The sequence below is a fragment of the Mycetomoellerius zeteki genome, unplaced genomic scaffold (genome assembly GCF_001594055.1).
Source record: "Mycetomoellerius zeteki isolate Tzet28-1 unplaced genomic scaffold, Tzet1.0 scaffold106, whole genome shotgun sequence".
In the NCBI taxonomy this organism is placed as follows: Eukaryota; Metazoa; Arthropoda; class Insecta; order Hymenoptera; family Formicidae; genus Mycetomoellerius; species Mycetomoellerius zeteki.
Genome location: NW_017255975.1, coordinates 3,270,479 through 3,292,247, shown reverse-complemented (window position 1 = coordinate 3,292,247; position 21,769 = coordinate 3,270,479). Strand labels below are relative to the sequence as shown.

Here is a 21,769-nt window from a genome sequence, read left to right as displayed (position 1 = left end):
ATTTCGAACAAAATCTTCATTAAAAAGTTTATAAATAAAATAATTAAAATAATAAATTAAATATATTTTTTTCTTTTTTCGTGATTTCCTGCGAAACAAAGCAAAAAGGAGCATATGTCTATAGGACTTTTTTTCTTAGTTTTTTACTCCTCTACACGCTCCCGAAGTTTTGCCATTTAATTTGGAAACACCCTGTATATATATAGGTAAAATGACATTTGCACGAAACACACGTTTCGAAATTGCATTTCCCTTAACTCGTTACTCGTTGAAGTAACGCTCATGACTCTCTTTGGCGAAGTTACAGAAAACGACGGGAAAACTTTACACGACAGAAATGTACGACGGACATCCAAGAATTTCCACGACAACGTTTCCAATAATATGTTTCAACTATCGCGTAGAATGCATCAGTTTAAATTACAAAAGCATTATCTCGTTGCATGAAAATTGCACCGAAATGGCTGTTCGTACTTCATAAACGTTTAAAAAACTTCAGCCGTAGTATCGCGTGGATGCAACCGGAATTTACCGCAATGTTTCACGGGGCATCGACAATGCAGAGATGAATGAGAACGTTTCCGCTGCGCTCTCATTTTACATGCTCGTTAGCATCAGTCTCAAATAACAAGCCCGTAAGACAAACATCCTGTGATGACCGCTCGCGTATCAGGATACGAAGCATCTAACAGTAAGTCCCGTAACGTATAGGCGACATAAATGTATCATGAATATTTCAAGTCCTGTAAGTGTCTGTCATCACGGAGGCAAGAGCTGTTTCGAATTCAGCTGAAGCAACGACGAAGTATATATCCTTCCTCTCTTCTCTTCATCCGACAATGAGATCAATGAAGCTGTCTGAAGCTCTCTTCGATCGCGATTGCGTGGACATCGCAGAGGAACAACTCATGAATAGATATTCAGTCCGATAAATTATCGGTTCAATAAAAATCGAGCCTGGAATCGTACTACTGCGCTATAAAAAACAATAAAATAAACCATTTTACTGAGCAAATGGTTATCTCCATTTTACCCTCTTGTCCGTGGTCTCACTTGTAATCCGTCGAGAAATAAAGCGTGTACGTGGCGCGAGTGGCAAAAGACAAATGTGGACGCGTGACTCTTGTAACTTCACTTGTTCGTCGTGTAAACCAGTGTATTTTGTTGTTAGCGTCGCCGCTATGCTTAAAATGACGTATTTAATCCGTGCAAATATGGTTGAGAATACTTTTGCTCGTTTTTCATCCCGTGACGACTACAAAGGTCATTATTCTTATCAAAACCTCGCTGATTGAAACAGGCAGTTTTAACGAACTGAATCAGAAATGACTTATGGAGAATCAGGATTGAGGAATATCTGTAACTGCAACATGTTAGCTTTCAGAATCGATAACTAGTTATTTTTTGAGAGAAAACTTTTCAGTGATCTTCCTGTTAAATTTTTGCATTGCTAATTTAAATATAAGAATCTTTTCTAATATTTTTAACGGTCCTAAATTATTGTACTTATACTAAACATTTTATTATCTGCTATATTATGTATGATAAATTAATATATATACATACACTTGAGATTAAAATTATGGGATCAATATTAAGACACGTTTACATATTAAAAAGATCCTGATTTAATTCTTAATGCAAACATTTACAGTGATGATTATCAAAAATAAAAACACAATAAATTCCAATCACAAAAAATAATCACTGATTTTTCACTAAACATTTTAATTCAGTCTTATGTTAACAAATAAGTTTGATATAAAATATAACTATAAAAGTAACTTAAATTAGTTACTAATTGCAAAAAAATGTAATTAAGTTATATATAAGTTACAATTATAGATGGGGAAAAATTAAGTTACAATTAACAAAAAAATAGATTTAAAATCTCATTACAAATAACAAATTATTTCTCAATCCTAAGTTCTATTGAACAAATACTGACGTTTTTTTCTTAATAAAGATATCCAATCATTGCTATAGAAAATAATGTTCCAATCCTCGTTTTGACCGACGGTGACTTACCACATCTCTCTGCAGAACGCTAGGATTGTAAACCATTATTCGTCTCTGCTTTTTGATAAGTCTGCTGAGTCTCTGAGTTCTTTGAGCACAAGTTAATGCTTTTCCAGAGATCGGAAATTCGTCCTGCAACTCATCCTCGAGATTATCCTCCATGCTTTTCTCGATCGGTGAACTTTGTCTCATCGTTACTGTGCTCAACGGCACGGCTTTCGCAATCAAAGTCTCACTTCGCACGCTCCAAGTGGATCCACCATATTTCTTCATGTTCATCAAATCACCTATGCTGCCTCTCACGCTACTACTGCCCAGCTGAAGGTTTGTTCGGGATAAAGCAGGCGAATGTGGAAGCGACTCGGAGCATTGCTCCGTCGACTTGACGATATCCGGTAGAATCGCCTTATTCTGAAGCTTATCTAGATCAGACAAGGATGATCCCCGACGTATTTTTGCTCGCGGCTCGCGAAGACTTTTCTTCGAGAGCCTCTCCTTACTTTCCTTCTCGCCACGACTCACACTTTTCGAAGATAACGATGACTTCATAGCAAACAGGCCTGCCTTCAAAGGGAACAATAAAGCCCATTCCGTCGACTTCTCTCGAGTCTCCATTGTGTAGCTTTTCGTCTCTCTCTTGACTATACAAGAGACTCAATAAGAATAGCGCTTGTTTTTTCAAAAATTGTAGCAAAAATTTAAAATTCAATTCGTCAAAACGTTCTCGGTTTTCCGAATGTCAAGAGTTATGATTATTCTCGTTGTCCATGACGGTTTCAATACGATACGACATACACAGTTAAAATACTAAAATATCGCAGTTACACATGTCGAGGATATTCGTGATAGTGCCATATCCGCTATTTAAGGATATCCGCTTCAGTGCTTATCGAGTTTTATTCACACCGTCTGTTAATTGTATCCTTGTACTTGAACTAGTTTGAAAAAAAATTTCTTATACATATTGTTGTAGCATTTTCTTTTTGACTCGTAATATTGATCTTCGTTGCACGTATAATCCACAGGCACATGACATCCACCGTCTATCTTCTTCGTAATAATTTTCTTGGTTAAGTTTTATCCTACGTAATTTTCCCATACCACCGGTATTTAAATTACCTCAGAAGCACGGCACGATTTATTTTGACGTAGATACATAGTACCTCGCGTAAAGATCCTCTTTCAGCCAATTCTACGATCAGACTCGCTAAAAGATCCGTGCACGGGAACCGAGACGAAGGTGGTGGTCAGTCTCCCTCGGCTGGACCACTTAGTGGTATTTTCACTTAAGTTAACACGACCCCCCGTACGGATGCGCCCTTTGCGAGGCATACGACGATACTTCCGTCTAATAAAAGCCTAATAACGATCGATACAATCGCTCCGCCTCTTTCATTCGCCGATTCGTTGTAGTCGAGGGTGTGCTTAACTTCGAAGCTAAAGAGAAGAGGTAACTTCAAGGAAACTTGAAGAGCGGGGCGTGAAACTTTCGCCCTTCGGTCCTTCTTCACGACACCGATGTGCTCGTAGTCTCTCGCCGGATCATTGACTATTACTGTACTGAAAGAGAAACGTTTGACTCGAGTTGACAAGCGCCAGCAGCGATAAGCAAATGGCGGGAGGTAAGACCTTGCGGCGAAGGTGATACCGATTCCTCACCGTCGGTCTGGCAATCATACGGGCTTCTGATTATGACGCCGACCACCGGCTTGGCCTACATAGATTACGTCCTACGAGGTCCTATCGCAGGAAAACACATGTACATGGTTAAAAAGAAGAGTCATCTTCAGCTTGTTAAGAATCTCGAGCTGCGTGAAATAATTACTTTTTAACGTGAACGCATGTATATTCGTGTGCATGTGATTAATTAATTAAATTATACGAATTAATTAAAATACGTAATTAGGAAACTGAATATAATAGAGCACATATGTGAATTGCGTTGACCTGCATATGCTCAAATTGTATTTTAAGAGAAACCGACGAAGTTCCTCGCAAATAATATGCTGCGAGCGCAAAGAATTGTACATGGAAAATAGAATGGAGGCAAGATGAAGCTTTATCAAGACGCGTTTCGACGGTGGAATGTAAAATGCATGCGACGCGAAGGAATTCGAATAAAATGCAAAGTGTACGCGACCAGCGCATAGGAGTCTACATTTTTACGTGAATAATAAAAAAACATGGCGACGATGCGGCGGAGAAATCCGTCGACGTGCGTAGTAATATGGAGGCAGTGACTATCGACAGTTACGATCAAGTATAAGTTACGTGTCTACACGTAAAGCTATTTTAGCAGTAAGAAACAAAGAAGGGTGGAAAAGTACGCTCGGGTAGCTGACCCTTGAGCTCCTGTAAATCGCTTTAGCGAAGAAACTCGGTCCCGAGCGGCAGAAGAATTCTTCTGCCGTTAAAATATCCATCCTAATATAATCCGATCATTTTCTGTTCGCTGTATGTGGCGAGAGAAAAAGAAGAAGAAACTGAGAAATACTCGGAAGATATTTCGCTTCGACGTTCGCGAGATGCATAGAACGATTTACCTTCGATTTTTATTACGATGAAAATGTTTTGCGTATCAAAACGGTTGATGTGTGGGAGTGCGTTACATATCATAAAAACTGTACTCTTGGGAACTGTATCCCTCACGTCGAATCGAATTTCTGAACAAATCAATATATCCTAAATTGTTTCCCGTAGGATGATGATTCCGCCGAGGATAGTTCTTCTGGTGGATAAGCAACGAAATAGCGAGACAGCATACATGAACAAATGCGCAAACCCACGCGAAGATGATAATTAAGTCCCACAAGAGTTGTAACAAATTCGATTATTGTTCCTTTATACGCGCAGAATTTGTGCTCACGATATTGGTTCGTTAAAATAGTATCTAAAATTAAAAAATGTTCTCCGATTTTTTTTTGATTTTTTTTATTATTCCCTCTTTTTTTATTATTTTGGAAAATCACATTTTTTACGTAATATTTTGCGATAATCGTGGAGAACATAGTTTTCTTTCTTTTTAAATCGACAGCTGTATTCAAACAGTTGTTGATTGTGGCAATTATGACGCAAAGAGGCCGACCTTCCTGGCATGGTTTCCAAGCCGTGGAAGCGGCAAAACAAACAATTGCTTCGGCAGCTGCCTGTTTCAACCAACCTACGCTCCGCACGAATTTACATTTTCCGCCGGCGAAGCCAAAGTTTCTCGAGCATATACGATATATCGACTGCTGCGGTTCCCAGGAGTGCACCAGGTGCGTACTCTGGTGCTTTCGTTTGAGCCGACAAGACTGCGTTAATGGAAGTTTCGTGTAAGCCAGGCGTTAATCTCTGGCACCGGACGATCCAACAACGAGCGATATATTTTTAAGGTGGCGACGCCGAGGCGATAACGAGCGTCAATAATTCGCAACGACACTTTGTGTCGTTGAACATTTGCCTTGCACCTAAATCAATATACGGCATATGACGGTAATAACGTTTAACGATCGTCGATTAGCACGATATGGAATATCGGTGCAATTGAAAGAAAAAAATATATCTGTCGCGAATTGCGGCCAAGAAGTACTCACGGAAAAAAACGACAGAAAACTACTGTAATTCATGTATATCGTGACTCTTCTCATCGCTTTGTTTCAAGTTTCAAGTAGAACGAGCTCATAGATGATTGAAATAATCATTTCGGCGAAACGATATCATCGATTGCGTCACGCGAGTGTCTGATTATTTAACATTTCGTCGCATAGACATTATATCTATGTTTCGTCACATCCTTCTCGAAAAATAACGTCACATGTTACATTTCTTTATCTACACGCCATTTGCGAGATATTTGCTCAATCATTTTTCAACTGATGTATAAGCCGATATCCTATGTATATAGCGATGTGCACGTATATCAAGTCAAGCGTTGTTTTTGTCTGGTCGCGGAAAAGCATTTTTCTGCTAATCGATAGAGAGTCCGCCTGCCGTTGCATTAATGATAACATCGCCAACGTTCTATCAATCATCATGACACATTGGCACATCAGCGGCTGCTAAATATGGACAAAACTAGCTTATGTAAATAATACCCGACTATAGATAGGATCGAGCCCCTGTTTCGCAGCCTCGTTAAATTATATTCGATGGGGATCAACGTACTGCCAGCGACCTTCCGTCCTTGAACAATTAACATACAAATGAGTGACAAACCGGAGAACCGGGTAGCTCGTCTGTGTGTGCAACGAATCGATGTTACGTGAAGGTAATGATTGACAAGGCCGTTGTAGTGAAGGACTGCGATTAATGCGGGTTACTGCCGGCATCATCGCATTTTTCCAAAGGTCGCCCCTGCGATCATTGACCGCCGCTTTAATGAATCCCGGCGTGATCGGTTTAATGATCGAAATTTAAAACAAAGAATCAAAAGTTCCTTGACAATTATTTTTGTCGTTTCTGTCATCTTCATTCAAAAATTAAAAATGTATTTGTATGTCTTAATTTTACATACGTTTAGCTGCATGATGATCTGATTGTACGCCCAATGCCATCTCTGCCTCGCCGTCATCTCTGGGCGTTCCTTCAGTTGCGTGGGTACCGGTGCGACCATCCCGAGAAGCTCCTCGTCGGCTGGCGGCTCTGGCGGACTTCTCGGCGGAGTGTCCATCTGAACACTTTCATCCAACGACGCCTGCTTTATTATACTCCCTGAAATTGAGTCAGCCGATCGATTGATTAGCAAGAAAATATTAAACAATATTGTATTTCTTAATTAATAATTAACACGATAATCTTACCGCGCGGGCTTTCGATATGTGACAACGGCGGAGTCCCTTTGTACTGATCGACCAGTGAGTCCTCTCGAGAGTTACGACGCAAGGCTTCTTCCTCATCCCGGTCGTACCTTTGAAGAAATAAAAAAATTCGTTTACACATTCGAACTAATATATCAGAGAAAGAATATTACTTTCAATTATTAATTATAATTTATAATTATAATTTCGTACCTCTCAAGAGACTCGTCCCGCATTTGATAGTCACCGTTCACCGCGTTGCTCAGAACGATGTCGCTTTGATCTAGCGACTCCTGATCCTTGAAGTGACCACGTTGATAGCTCTCCGCTCGGGAAATGGGCTGTGGCGTAAAGTTATGCCCGTAATTGCTACCTCGTAGATCTCTCTGCTGATACGAATCAGTTCTGGTGAGAGGCGGTTTGAATCCTTCAGTGGTCGACGAGAAGGAATCCTTTCTTTGCAGTTGAGCGTACGATCCTGTATGACTATAAGAATCCTCGGTGTAGTTATCCGAGACGTAAGAGTCCCCTCTCGTGAGTTTCGGTTTCTGCGAGAGCGTTGACTGAGAATGCTGACTTTGATGCGACAGCTGCGAATCCTTCCTCTGCATTTCCTTGGGAATAATCTCCGGATAGTCTTCGTCCTCGATAACATCCTCCTGATAGGAATCTGTTCTGGCCAATGGTCGTTTTCCGTTCACGATATTCGTGGTGGTGTGGACCATCGCGGTGGTGGTTACGTGATTGGCCGTCACATGATTGACCATCGTTGTCGCCTGTGATTGAGCGATGTTCTGAGGAGACTCCACCAAAGTAACGGGCGCGGGACTCGATTCACCTGCTGTCGAGTACTCGCTGTATGCCTTCTTGAGTTGATTGCTACCGACAGAACTCACGGCGGTCTCGAACGAATCCTTCAGCTCGTCGTCCCTCGATTCGAGCGAGTCCGTATTCTGCTGGAGAAGCGGGCTGACTTCACGCTTACCGCCGATCTTCTTTCTTCTCGAACTGTTCTCGAGTTCATTCTCTTGAGACTGATAGAGATATTCTGATTCACTCGACGGATAACCATTCGTTCTCGTTTGACCTCGTGGCGTAGTCACGGATAGTTCAGGCACTTCGCTCTGTCTTCTGTCCGTCGCTGTCACCGAATCATTTTTATAACGCTGCTCCTCGAAAGATCCTTGATACGAATCTGGATATTCATCATATGACTCTTGATAATCTTGATAAGTTTCCTGATAATTATTTTTATATGTCGTAGGCACGTCATTCTGCTTACTGTACGGCGTTTGATAATCTACGAAATCTTCCTGCGACTGCTTTGTATAGGATTCTTGATAATTATCCTGCGATGTAACAGGCACTTGATTATATGTCTCTTGATAAGTTTTCTGATAATCGGTCGACGTATTAATATTGTACTGAGAGTCATACTGCTGCGGCTGATATTGATTATAAGTGTTCGTGACGTTATTTTGATCGTAAACGCTCGTCGGCACGGTACTGTAATCATCGTATTGCTCCTGATAAACGTCCTGTTGTTTGTAATCCGACTGCTGATACTGAACGTTATTCTGATTAAAGCCCATCTCGTGAAAATTGTCCTCGATTATCATACCGTCGGGCTTGTCGTACTGATTCTTCGCCGGATTCGCGTACTGGTGATCGTTCGCCTGACTGGCAATTGGATATGTCGTGTCCAGATACGCTCCCTGATACGCCTGAGTATTTTGCTGCGCGTAAGGTTGTTGGTACTCGTCCTTGTACGAGTTCTGTTGCGCATACGCCGGCTGCTCATAGCTATTTTGCGTATGTTGCTCTGGATACGACTGACCGTATTGGCCATCGACCTGCGTTGTATAATCATACTGATTATCTTGATTTATCTCGGGATATCGAGTCTTGTTAGCGGAGTCCGTCTGGCCACTCTGCTGCTGGCTGTAAATGTTCTCCGTATATGTGTCCTGCGGCAGATTGTCCTGACTACGATAAGCGTAATTATAGTCCTCGTTATAATCGGATTTATAATAGCTCTCCTCGGAGGGCGTTCTGGTCTTTGGCAGTTGTCTGCTCGGCGTAGCGGGCAGAGAGGCGAGCTTACGGCTGATCACCACGTTGCTCGGCTTGGTCGGGGTCGGAGGTAGTTTCTTACCGGTGCCGCCCTCCTGCCGCGACATCGGACGTTGCTGCGGCTGCAAGATCTTCCGGCGACGAGTATTATATCCGCTTTACAAAGAATATCAAGCAGAACCATTACATATGTAATATATTGTATGTGTCATATTATATATTATATAAGAGGCCGTTCATATATTACGTAAACAAATTTTTGGCTATTTTTAACCCTCCCCCTTCCCCATGTAAGCAAGTGTAAGAATTTCGGATACCCCCCTCCCCTATTATTACGTAAGATTTTTGCACACGTTCGATGTTCAAGACTAAAAAAATTTTCAAGGCAGTTACACGATTCTTTCAATATTATTATACGAACGATATAATTGCATTGAAAAAATTTCAGACAAAAGTCTTACGTAAGAATATATGCGACCCCCTCTCCTCTCCTATGTAAGCATTCGTAAGAATTTGTCTGACTCTCCCCCTCCCCAATTATGCTTACGTAATATATGGACGGCCCTCCTATATTATTTAATGTATGTGTTCAGATATCATTCTTTTAAATTTAGTCTTCCAATTTTAATAATTATAGTTTTAACCCTTTGGAGCTGACAGTGGGTCATTCAATTATAAATCTCTTTGTTAAAAATGTCAAACAATTCAATTTTCTTTATGTCACATTAGCACAAAAATTTGGATTATTCTTATTGAAATATACTTATTATAATAGTATTCATTCCTTAATCCTTTTATACGAATTGTATCATTTTGGTTCCCTGAAATTAGTTTTTTTTTAATTAACATAAATGAAATAGAGTTTTACAGACCCAGCGTCAGTAATTGTGTTACAGATTTTGGCGTCAGCTCCGAAGAATTAAATCCCAACGCTTATTTATAATAAAATTAGAATTAAATAAAAAAATTTTGAAGCAAAATAAAGCATTCTAATGACGTACTTATAATCGAGCTCTTCCGATTCGTAACTACGCTGTCTGGTAACAGTGGGTCTGTAATCCGGCCGGTGTATACCGATGCTCGAAGCCGGCCTTTGCGGAAGCGTCTTTCTGTTTCGTTTATTTTCATAATATGTATTTGTTCCCAAGAATCGTTTCCCTCCACTGTCCCACTGCCTGTCCTCGTCGTCTTGACCATATCTGCAAAGAGAGAAAGAGAAACAAAGATTCAGTTTTCCCTCCAACGATTTCATCGTTTTTCTTTATAGCATTCATTGGCGCCGTGCTTACCTTTCATCCTGATAGACGTATCCCGTTATGGTGTCGTAGTATTCGTTATACCTAATATCCGTTTCACATTCCGGATACGTGGCGCTCATTTTACCCACTCTACCATCGCTGCTATATCCATCAGCGTAATACGAATGATCGTCGTATAAGGTCATCTGTCTCTCCAGAGACGGTCTTCTATACGGAATTGCTTAGAAAACAGGCAAAAAACGTTTATACACTTGTCTTCATTCTTGACAATACATCATAGTGAATATTCGATAAAATTGAAAGCGAATGGGTATAATTTAAAAATATGCAGACGCAATTCAACGCATATTTTACTTATTGTCGCATAATTGAGCATAAGAATCTGAGATTCCGTGTAAAGTGTAAGGATAAAAGAGGGGAAGGAATAAATGGAAGATGTAGAGAAAAATGCTAAAAATTTTATTAAATAATTCACAATGCATTTAATCAGGGCTTAATACCTTTTCCTTTCGATCTTCTTGTGGTAGTCGTCGTGTTGTTTGAATAATATTCAGTATCGCTATAAATTCTCGTATCATCGATCCTCGTGCCATGGTAATCATATGTACCCTCGCTGTACCAGCCGTCTTGGCTGAAAGCATGAGATAATCAGATCAAAACTTTTTTATCACATCAAAACGTAGGAATTGAGCCGAGGATGAGATGACTCATGATAAAGAACTTTTAGTCGATTTTCTTGAATGATCAGCTGCGATTATTAACTGCACCATGCAAATGCCTGTGAATTTAATGCATTGCTTCAACTTGTACAGATTAATATATCTTCAATTTAAATAATCTATATTCTATAATATATATTCCTCTCGTGAAAATTCTTGAACTATTTTTAAGTCACAAAAACAAAGCCACGTGCAACTAAAATATAAGCCACGTACAACTATTAATTAAAGGCATGAGTCTCTTATTTTTCTATGTACGTCATTAAGGCAAAACGAGTGCTCGGCGATGGTGGCCTATATTATAACGAACGACTCGCCCGACGTAATCACTGTTACGATCGATGTGTTTGCAATTGCATACGATTAATTGAGTGCAACGCAATCACAAGCCAACCTAGTGTTGCGATAATGCACGAAGTGGTGCCGGTCGTGATATGCACGGTAAGAACAAAACATGATAAATGAAGTTGATAATCGCGTATGCATGAGTGAGTGTGTGCTGTAGAGGTTCGCTGAAATTCTCACGAAATCGCGCGGTCGCGCTCGTACCTGTCCTCGTAATCCCACGTGTGCTTCCGTCGTCTGAATCAGGTAAGAAAATAACATAAACGATTTTCTTCCGTCTTAATTAATGTAAACTTAACAATAAGGACTATGCGCAATTGACGCGCAAACAGTAAATGCTCTACATATTTTTGCTTTCGCATAAAAACAGCGTCATAGATCATTACAGGAATCACTAAAATGTGTTTAGCGTTGCTCTAATATTTTTTTATTGATGTATTGCTGAATATACTAATTAGGAATTCTCGCAACCTCTCAATGCGTCTATATAGTACCTGTATTCCTTGTAGTGCTTCGGTCTACTGTTATAGAAGAGTGGCTCGGAAGACTCTGAAGGATGCTGCTGGGTCTGCAAGTACCGCTGCGGTAGACCATCTTCTGGATATGGCTCATCGTACCTCGGACTATGGCCTGAACCTCCGTAACTTCCGTAGTTACTAGGTGCTAACCTTCCTCCGACGGTGACTGGAATCTAGCGACGTTACTCTCTTATAATTTATTACCGCATAATTAAAATGTCGCCGACGGAACGAGTGGATTAGAAAAGTCAATCATTCAAATAATATAGTTAGTTCCTAATTTTACCATTAAATAAGTTGTTATTATTGAACGTTACGTCAAAGGTTGTTTAATAACTAAATACGTTAGGAATAGCTTGATATCTATTTCGTTTTTAAGCCTCCTGGGTAAGAACTTTTCTTTCGTCGATCAATACCTGATGATCATCTCTCTCGTAACTATTTTCTCTCGATGTTTCGAGGGACCTTTGAGGTGTAGCCAACTGGTTAGCCGCCGTACGAAACTGCGAGGCCGAACTGTTCGCACCCTGCCCACCTACTGGATAATTCAAATCCGACGTGTAGTCAGAGTCCTCCGAGTATCCCGCTGAAAGATGGATTACAACTTATAGCGTATTGGGAAAAATGATCGAAGGAACTGAAGTAGAAGTTTAGTCTTTAGCGACGCCTGATATAATGCCCTGACAACTTTACATTGGGATATCTGAATCGTCGCCTCGCTTCTGCAACGTTGACGGAAATAATTTTATTTTTCCTGCGGCTGAAGAATGTTAGAAAACAAAACGCACACAACTGAAAGAAGAAAATAAAAGTCATACTTTGACCAGGCAGAAATGCAAATTATTTCTTGCAATAATCCGCTAAGTTCTATTTTTCAGGCCTGCCTATCAGAACACAAATCGTACTTTGCAAAATTTACGTTTACATCAGAATAGTGAGTTTTGATGATTCACGTTCGTTTCCCTGAATAAAAGGTGAAGCCAATTCTTCGTCGTGACGGTTTCGCAACTTTCTGCAGGCAGAATTGGTCGATATTGGTAGAATCCGGGAACTGAAGTGGTGCAATAGCAGGAAGCAAGGTAAGTATAGTTAACAGCCATGCGACAAATTGATCGTCATGTAGTAGGCACCGTTCCGATTTTGTTTTTTTTTTAAGTCTCTCGTGTGTGTCTTCTTTTCTTCCAGAAATTAGGACCGGTAGGAATGCAAATCATCGTACGGAGGGTATTATGGAACGTTTGCAAGAACATAGAAAACGAAAAGGCCAAACACCGATTTATTTAGTACAGAAAGAGAGCTAGTCTGCTTGCTGCATGCCTTCTCATAGCTGTTACACGGGCAAGGGGTTGCTAGAAAGGGTGTAACAACTGGGTGGTAAGTTACCGACGATACGTCGATAGCCGATAACACATATATGAAAATGGCGTCTTGTATGCCTGTTTCTCCAGGGTATATCACGCTACATACTCTCCGTGGGTAAGACACGCGGCGTACGGTCGCCAATTGCAAAATAGGAACCAGCACGGAACCAAATTGATTTCTCGCATGGAAAAACAAGGGCGTAAAAGTTTTATGACTTACTCGGAAGTAGCGTTCAAGCGAACGACCTAGAAAGCCACGGTTTCTAAAAATACTGCAAGTATGTCAGACGACCCGACGTGTGGATGAAAGTGTCGTGTGACGTAGGCTGCAGCAAATTAGCGCTCGCGATGTAAAATATTACAATGTTACCGCATGACAATCGATCTTCTCGCGCATCATGTTTTTTCTTCTCGAAGAAACAAAAAGAAAAGTATAACGGTGGTAAAAAGATAATAGAAGCGTTGCAAGTAGTACGAATGCATTATAAATCAGTCGCGCTAAGTTCATAAAGAGTGAAGAATACGCGTAGAATAAAACTGGAATTAAAATAATCAAATATCTAGAGTTTTATTTTATTACTTTAACTCTATCAAAAAATCGATACGCGACTTCTTGCATTCACGGCTAACATCGGAAAACGTATACATTTCGTTTATTTGAATTCGTCGCGAATTAAATTTCCACGGAAGAAAGAAAAATCAATCCTCGTGCATATCGCGAGCGCGCGTGCCGGATCAGAGACGAAATCGATCGGGGACTGGTTTCTCTCGCGCCGTAAAGAACAATTTGAATAAGATATCAGCCATCTAAACTGTAACTTGACTGTACTTACAGTGGCCTATATTGTACAATATCTGCCTTCGTGCCTGTTCGGCCCGCGCCTCCTGGTCCATCATGTTGTTCAGCATTTCCAGCTTCCTCTGCAGATCGGCCGCATCCGCGTTCTCGGCGTCTTTCGAAAAGATAGATATCGATAGGGAAACAGTTAATCGCGAGTCTCGATAGTCTGACGTCTTCAATCGATTTTGTCATCCTAAATTTACTTAGATACGTACTTAATTCTCGTGAAAAAGAAAAGATGACTAAGTAACTGCTGCATGTATCGTGTGTCTACAACAATGTTTCACTAGTGTATCTAACGAGCTCGCGAAAACAACTACAAGAACTTTACATTTTGACAAAATGTTATTTATAATCCTTTACATAATCGTACTTGTTACTTTCTTTTCTAATTTAACTGATAAAGTATCGAAAATAATGTCCGTTTGCCGTACTCGGGTGTACACATTGCTCGAAATTGCGCGAATCTTGGTAAGTGGTCTAGAAAGAGCAATCTGCCTCGCCAGATTACTCTGTATAAATAATATCAATTTTCAGCGTTATCCTTTCTCCTTTCCTCCTTTCTCTCCCTCTCTCTTTCTGCGCTCAATCATAATTACTTATTGAACCAACAAACTCTCCGAGGAGGGTTTGCAAACTTTATCAAACTGCGACAACGCGCGACTCGCCGCTTCCAGAGAGCTCAGACCGATTTATTACGCGACTACCTCGCGAGCTACTCCATTCCAGTCAACAATTTTACTACTCTGACAATGTTAGAAGATACTCCCCGGTGGAAAGAAAAGGACGACCATCCCTGGCATTTACTACACGCGCGCACTGAGTGCATCAGTTTCTCGTCCCGCCATCACGCTTTCCACCCTGTCCCTAAGGACAGTCTGCTGCTTAACTAGCACTTCGATCGACTACTTAAAACATGGTGGACGTCTGGATGAAAGTACCATTGCTACTCTTATCCTAAAATGAAATACATTTCAACCGCATAAAATATCTTTTATATTTTTCTCGTAACATTTAATTTTTACAATTTTTTAATCATTATGCAAGTAAGAAAATGTTCTTCTTGATCATTACAAGTTGCCTTTTCGTTCGAGAAATAATTAGATGTCGCAATAACATGATTTTAGCACACATGCTTTGCATTTCGTTCTTTACAGGCTTTATGAGTGCGGCTCTTTTGCGTGATTTCTGTTGAAATTTGAATACAACCCGTCACTATATGAAGAACATGATTCCTAGTGTCCTATCCTATTTACTTTTCTGCAATTAAAAAAAAGGGTCAAGCCCTACTAGAGAAGAGCGGGTCATCTTGCGAGTGCCGTCCGCTTTCCTTTGAGAACTGTCAGCTGCCGGCGCAAGTTTTGGTCCTACCTCAACCTCGGCGGTATATCCCCACCCCTTCGGTGACCCTCGTTATCCGCCCTACAACCACAACCGGCGGCTCTTTCACTCGCCTTGCGCGCCGACTCCGTCGTCTCTTCCGCAAACACGAAGAAAAAATAAGAGAAAAAAAGGACTATCCAGCTGAGTGCCGTAACGCGAGAATTGGAAAAAGATATCTTGCACTTTCAACATGTCTCCCTGCTGTCGCGTATTCCCGACTGGACGAGCGGAATAAATGTAATGTCGTAACCGTAGACGTTGGTAATGGCGTAATAGTAACAGCTGGCCACCCGTATATTGACAAACTTTTAGAGACGACCGTGACGCTCATCGCGAAAGGCGGTCTCTTCCTCACTCCGAAAGTGCTTTCTCTATTTCTGCTCCACTCGCTATTTTCCTTCTTCCTTTGTCAGACGTCACTCACCTTCGAGTGGCTAAATTAAGGATATTGATATCGATATCGCGGCCGAATATAATTGGAGATAAGAGTTCATGTACTGTATAGTTTGATATACCGAACGTCTTTCGTACGTGCTTTTTCACTCTTTCATTATTTAAGCCTATTCTACAATGTGCTCTTTGTTTCCTATTTCTTGCTGTTTGTCTCTTGCCTTTTTGATCAAAAGGCAAGAGACAAACAGCAAGAAACAGAATGGCTATTATATTATCCGCTAAATGTATTTTATTATATGCGTTGTTTTGTTAATTATAAAATATGATTTTCGTATTTCTCTCAGATCGTCTTTGATTCCGTGCACAATTATAGCAGAGTGACCTTCCGGAAGAAGAGAAGCAACCGTACTTCTCGTAGATTCTCAAAGAAATCTCAAATAAATTTCACACAATAGAAAGCGCCGAAACCGTAGTTCCCACCCTCTTCGTGTTCTCTTGGGGCTTGAAGGAATTATATCACGTTACCGTGCTTCTCAAGCAGATTCTATTGATTCTTTAGCGACTTAAAGAATCGCTTCAGCTAACTTGAAATAGGCATTTGACGTCCCTCTAGTAAAACGAATGAAAAGATTTTCCATGTCAATATAAAACATCTGAAGAAATACTCGAAATCTTCTCGAACATCTCATCGTCATTATGCAATTATGAAATATAATAAAAAAACATATTTACAACAAAAATTTCAATAGTTTTAGCGATTCATTTTAAAATTTAGAACAATATATATTATTGAACTAATATTAAATGTTCAGAAATTCATTAATCTTATTTGTATTTTAACATAATTAAATTCATTATATCGCCATCATAAAAACATCTAGATAATTAATTATCCACAATAAACTATTTCATGAACTTATCTTAAGGTACGGAATTGTCTGGAATAACATCAAAAGTGAATTCTTGTATTTCGTTCTAAACGGGTCGCCTTATACACCGACAAGCGACACAGGTGACGATTTACTGCCGAGTTAAATCTCCGGAAGGTCATCTTCGTTCTACTCATCACCCCTCGTCGCTTTTATCTCTAACCTCGTATATCCGGGCTGCCTTTTCGTGCTCGACTACGTACATGGTTGGACGGAAGCATGGAATTAGTCCATTTTAAATAACACAAAATAAATAATTGTCTTTCAAATTATCAGCCTCTAATATACATATATTACATATATTTATATATTTTATAAACATATGTGTATATATGTATATATATATACAGGGTGTTTCCAAATTAAATGGCAAAACTTCGGGAGCGTGTAGAGGAGTAAAAAACTAAGAAAAAAAGTCCTATAGACATATGCTCCTTTTTGCTTTGTTTCGCAGGAAATCACGAAAAAAGAAAAAAATATATTTAATTTATTATTTTAATTATTTTATTTATAAACTTTTTAATGAAGATTTTGTTCGAAATGTGCACCTCTTGCAGCAATACAAGCATTGCATCTGTCAAACACGGCTCTTGTAGCAGCCAGGCACTGTTCTTGCGATATTCTGTTCGCTGCAGCTACGATACGATTTCTCAAATGTTGCTCTGATTGAATAGGCGAAGAATAAACTTCTTGCTTCAGAGTACCCCATGCATAGAAATCTAATGGCGTTAAGTCGGGCGAACGAGTTGCCCAATGTACTGCTCCTCCACGTCCAATCCATCGTTGTGGGAATTTTCTATCTAACCAGGTTCTAGCGACTCTGCTGTAATGAGCAGGGCATCCATCTAATTGAAACCACATTTCAGTACGTTGTTGTAATGGGATGTTTTCTAAATAGTCAGAAAATTCATTCTCCAAGAAATTTAGAAAACGGTCCCCATTTAATCTTGCAGGTAAAAAAAACGGTCCCACTAAAACGTCGTTCCAAATTCCAAGCCAGACATTAACAGAAAACTCTTGCTGAAATTTGTATTCTCTAACAGACCTGGGATTTTGATGAGTATATATGTGTATATTAATACGTGACATTTATTTCTAGCTGAGATGACATTTTTCACGATTATTGTGGGAATCTTGAAAGTGCTTAATTGTAAACGGCAATTAAATTGATTAATCAATACCAATTTAAATAAAGAAACATTCTAACTTTACGATACGACCATTAAATAAAAGTAATAATTGGCACGCGATTCAATATTTCATTAATGCGTTTTAGATCCGCATATTAATCATCGATCGACTGCGTGATGGTCGAAAATTGTCCTATTTATTTGTTGTATGCTGCACACAAATATTAGCAGCTATTATTTGCTTACATTTTGAGTGTTCAGATTTGCCGTAGACAGAAAAATCGGATATATCGCGCACAATACGCGTTCCGCACATTGAACGTTATAAAGTAATAATATATTAACAAGAATACTCGTGTTATGTATTCAGAAATGATAAAGGAGAGAATGCTTTGTATATAATAACGGGTTCGAGCAATGTATACATCCGTTATCTGTGAGTTTTTAACAGTTAAAGACAGAATTATTATACATCAACTGTAATAATTTACATATCGGATATCTATGTAGTGTAACCATCCTAGCATATTATACAAAAAGAATCTTTGAGAGAAACTGAATAAACGAACAACTTATCTCGACGTTCTTTCAAAGTCTCTCTCTCTCTCTCTCTTTCTTGAAATACCGCGTGAATGTCTTCATTGTACCTCTAGAACGGTCGCCGAGAAAAAGAATAGGTACACACTCCACGATGCTTGCTCATGCTTGAATAAGATTAAACTATAAAAGGGCTTCCGTCATCGCACCTGAATGAAATCGTAATAACGATGGACAGTGTACTAACCACTAAGATCAGTATTGCTCCCCTATTGTGGTTCGTTTGTGATTCTGACGTTAACGGTTTTAGTAATTCCACAGCACAATTCCCGTATAACTAATTACAAAATACAGATATAGTTACGTAAGACAGATAGGTAGAGAGAGACGGAGATAGCGGAAAAAGGGGAACAAGTGTTCTACGAACAGTCGTTAATTACAGTGTCGCAGCCATAGCTTAATGTATCTGCAGGTACCCTCTCTTTTATGTATCGATACTTGAAAGAATAACACATCGAAACAACAGAATCTCTGATCTCTTTCTCTTTCTTATCTTTATTCATTCGAAATCACTCCCCCCCTGCCCCCCTATTGTGCTATCGCCGCGCCACTGCGTGCACGTGCGATGGTGCTCCAGGAATAAGTGTATGTGTGTATGTACGTGTATTCGTGTATATACGTTTGTTGTGTGTGTATGTGTGTGTGTGAGAGTGTGTGTGTGTGAGAGTGTGTGTGTGTGTGTGTGTGTGTGTGTGCACTGACAAAAAAAGAAGTCGTACCTGAAGAGAGAAAATTCTCTTTTGTCTTCAGTCGATTCAAGTTAATATCGACCAATTGAACGAATGCAATACTTAAAAATATAGCGCCTGAGAGCGAGGCGTCGGGTGCTTAATTATTGCATCACATAATCGCGTCACAATTATTTTTCTATGACGTAAGAGTCATGTTAATAAGGGCGAAACGTTTAAGTTATACGAGCTGATAATAATAATAAATTCGCATAGATATAATAGTCGTGGGCGTGTTCCGCAATAATATTTCCTCCGAGCGTGTAATAAATATCTGAAGCCTTGTCTCCTTCCCAATTAAGTAATTAAACAGTTATGCAACTTTCTTCAGGTTCTCCACATTATAAACGAGTTATGTACTCGTATGCTGAAATAATGCAGTTAACCATCATAATATCCATCAGTGCAATATAACAAAGCTAATTAAAATGATATTAAACTGACACAAAACACAGAAACAGAAGCTGGCAAATAATTGATCAAATAATGAGAAGAGAACGATATTTCAATGAACAAATATTTGAGGGTATAATAATTCAAACAAATTATTTTTGAAGTTAAATCGAATATGAATGTTTATGAAATAAATGTAACGATGAAAATTCATCGGAAAGCGTCGTCGTCTGTACTTGATGAGCGATCGCTTTGTCGTTTCATCTGCTTCTTCTGTTAATGCTAATAAATATTCCACTACGTGCGTCACTCATAAACACAGTGCTTGTTTTAAAGGCACGTAACGTTCGGTGACTGCTTCATCGACCCTTTTAGATATTCATTGAGAACGTCGTATGGAAAATATTTTATCTCATTTCCAACAATATTGCTGTAGACAGGAGCGTGGCCGTATATTTTCATTTTCCCGGTAAAATAGAATAACAATAGCGCGCCGGACGAGGGCAATCAAAGAGAATACGTGAAAGCAGAAACATCGAACATCCTACCTCTTTTTGCTAAACTCACACATGACAGATTCACACGCAGTGATCTGGTGGTGAAGAGGGAATCATTCAGGATGGTGATGCTGTGCTTGTTTTACAGTATTGTTTCTCGATCGCCGATTCCCGAGAACGAGTGGGACGATAAACCGAAGTATTGCTATACGAAAAAATATTTGAAGAACGACACAAGAAATTATGAAAATACGTCATGCGACGCATCGTTGAGGTTTTCCCGGTAATGCAACGCGATTTTCGATGAAAGGCTTTTAGTAGGTTTCCAGTAACAGGGCCACGCACGTCGCCGCAACGTCGTAATTAAAGTCGGTTAATCAGGTACGAAATCGTATCAAAGTTCACCGTTAACGACTGGAACAACTCTGGTCGCGTGACTACCGCCCACCTCCGCTTCCCTTCGTTCGATACACGCACGTGGTTTACATAAAGCTAAAAAGTAACTGCACTTAAGTTAATGAAACAAGTACGAAGGGAGCATTGGCTGGCGGAAAACAAAAGATATCCGGCGGACGCGATATGCATAGATAAAATTCAATGGACCTCTCGTAAACGCGTCTTTCAGCACGACGGCGAGTTCTATATTTCTTGCACCCGAGAGAACCGTGCATCTCGCGATACGTGTAATTATTACAAACGCCCGTCGTTACCCGACCAACTCGCGCGCATTAAAAACTGACGCGTGAGGAAAAATAAACCGAGGAATTTTCGGAACGAGGACAGAGGTTTCTAGTGCAGTGACTGACGAGCAAGAAGAGAGTTCGTTAACGCTAATTGCGTACAAATAAAACAAATATTCTTCGTCGCGGATCGTGGATACACGTGTCGATGATCATCAAGATTTCAGATAATTATTCGATATCTTTTCATCTCTGAATAACAGAAAAAAGTGGCAATAGTGGCACAACAAATTGAATTTTTACATGTGTATTGGCATCTTTATAATGTTAGAAAAGTATCAAGAACGATTTCGAGATTTTTAGGTAATAAATATCCAGAGATCTCTAGATAATAAAGTTCGATATTGAAAATTTCTCTTTGAACGATCACTTATCTCGGTCATCTCGAAGAATTATAATAGTTCCCGCGCTAATTGTAATTAACTGCTTTAATCGAGAGGTCGTTAAAAGGGGATCGTTAAATTTTACGGCGAGAGAAATGCGCGGAAGATGGACGCGAATCCACGATCGGCGAGAGTGGTACATCACATGGCACTCGGATGCAGGTCGATCGGTGGAATCGAAACGATAAAGCAAAAATAGAGATCTCGCGATCAAGAACGATCCCACGATCAGGATCTCTTGACGAGGGTACCTGAGCCACACATGGGCCGGGCTGCTCGCAACTGCATTGCTGTTTTGCTCGTTAGCAGGGCTTTCCATCCAGTTCGTTGTACGCGCTTTCCTGATTGGTCAGACACTGATCAGACGGAAGGTTGTGGATGTGCATGATTCGAGTGGTGATTCATGTCCATCGTTTTATGTTCTTCAACGCGTGATATCTCGCGCGATTGCAATTTCCAAAAGTAAGTTTCATAATCTTGTGGTCTACAATCTTCGGCCGCTTATAAAAGGTAAGCGAAATAATGTACGGTAGTACACTTCGAAATTTCTTCCAACGATTTCTTGAAAGTTGTACTTGGCAGTTATTACGCAAAGTACTCTAGTACTTTCCCAATACTTTCTTTCATCCGTTAATTTTCTTCATCAATTTACACTTGTAGAAATCTCGAGCACCTTTATCACA

General features: G+C 39.9%; 1 protein-coding gene across 1 annotated transcript in view; it reads right to left on the bottom strand.

Moving 5' to 3' along the window:
* LOC108722516 (uncharacterized) overlaps window positions 1-21,769 on the bottom strand; it is a 67,788-nt gene that overhangs the window by 11,153 nt on the left and 34,866 nt on the right. Inside the window, exons 6-15 of the mRNA XM_018447669.1 lie at window positions 13,906-14,025; window positions 12,128-12,297; window positions 11,688-11,884; window positions 11,398-11,430; window positions 10,630-10,760; window positions 10,160-10,349; window positions 9,872-10,069; window positions 7,011-9,026; window positions 6,801-6,907; window positions 6,515-6,711 (exon numbers count right to left, since the gene is read on the bottom strand). Of these exons, the coding sequence (XP_018303171.1) occupies window positions 6,515-6,711; window positions 6,801-6,907; window positions 7,011-9,026; window positions 9,872-10,069; window positions 10,160-10,349; window positions 10,630-10,760; window positions 11,398-11,430; window positions 11,688-11,884; window positions 12,128-12,297; window positions 13,906-14,025 (3,359 nt within the window). The remainder of the gene's footprint in view (window positions 1-6,514; window positions 6,712-6,800; window positions 6,908-7,010; window positions 9,027-9,871; window positions 10,070-10,159; window positions 10,350-10,629; window positions 10,761-11,397; window positions 11,431-11,687; window positions 11,885-12,127; window positions 12,298-13,905; window positions 14,026-21,769) is intronic.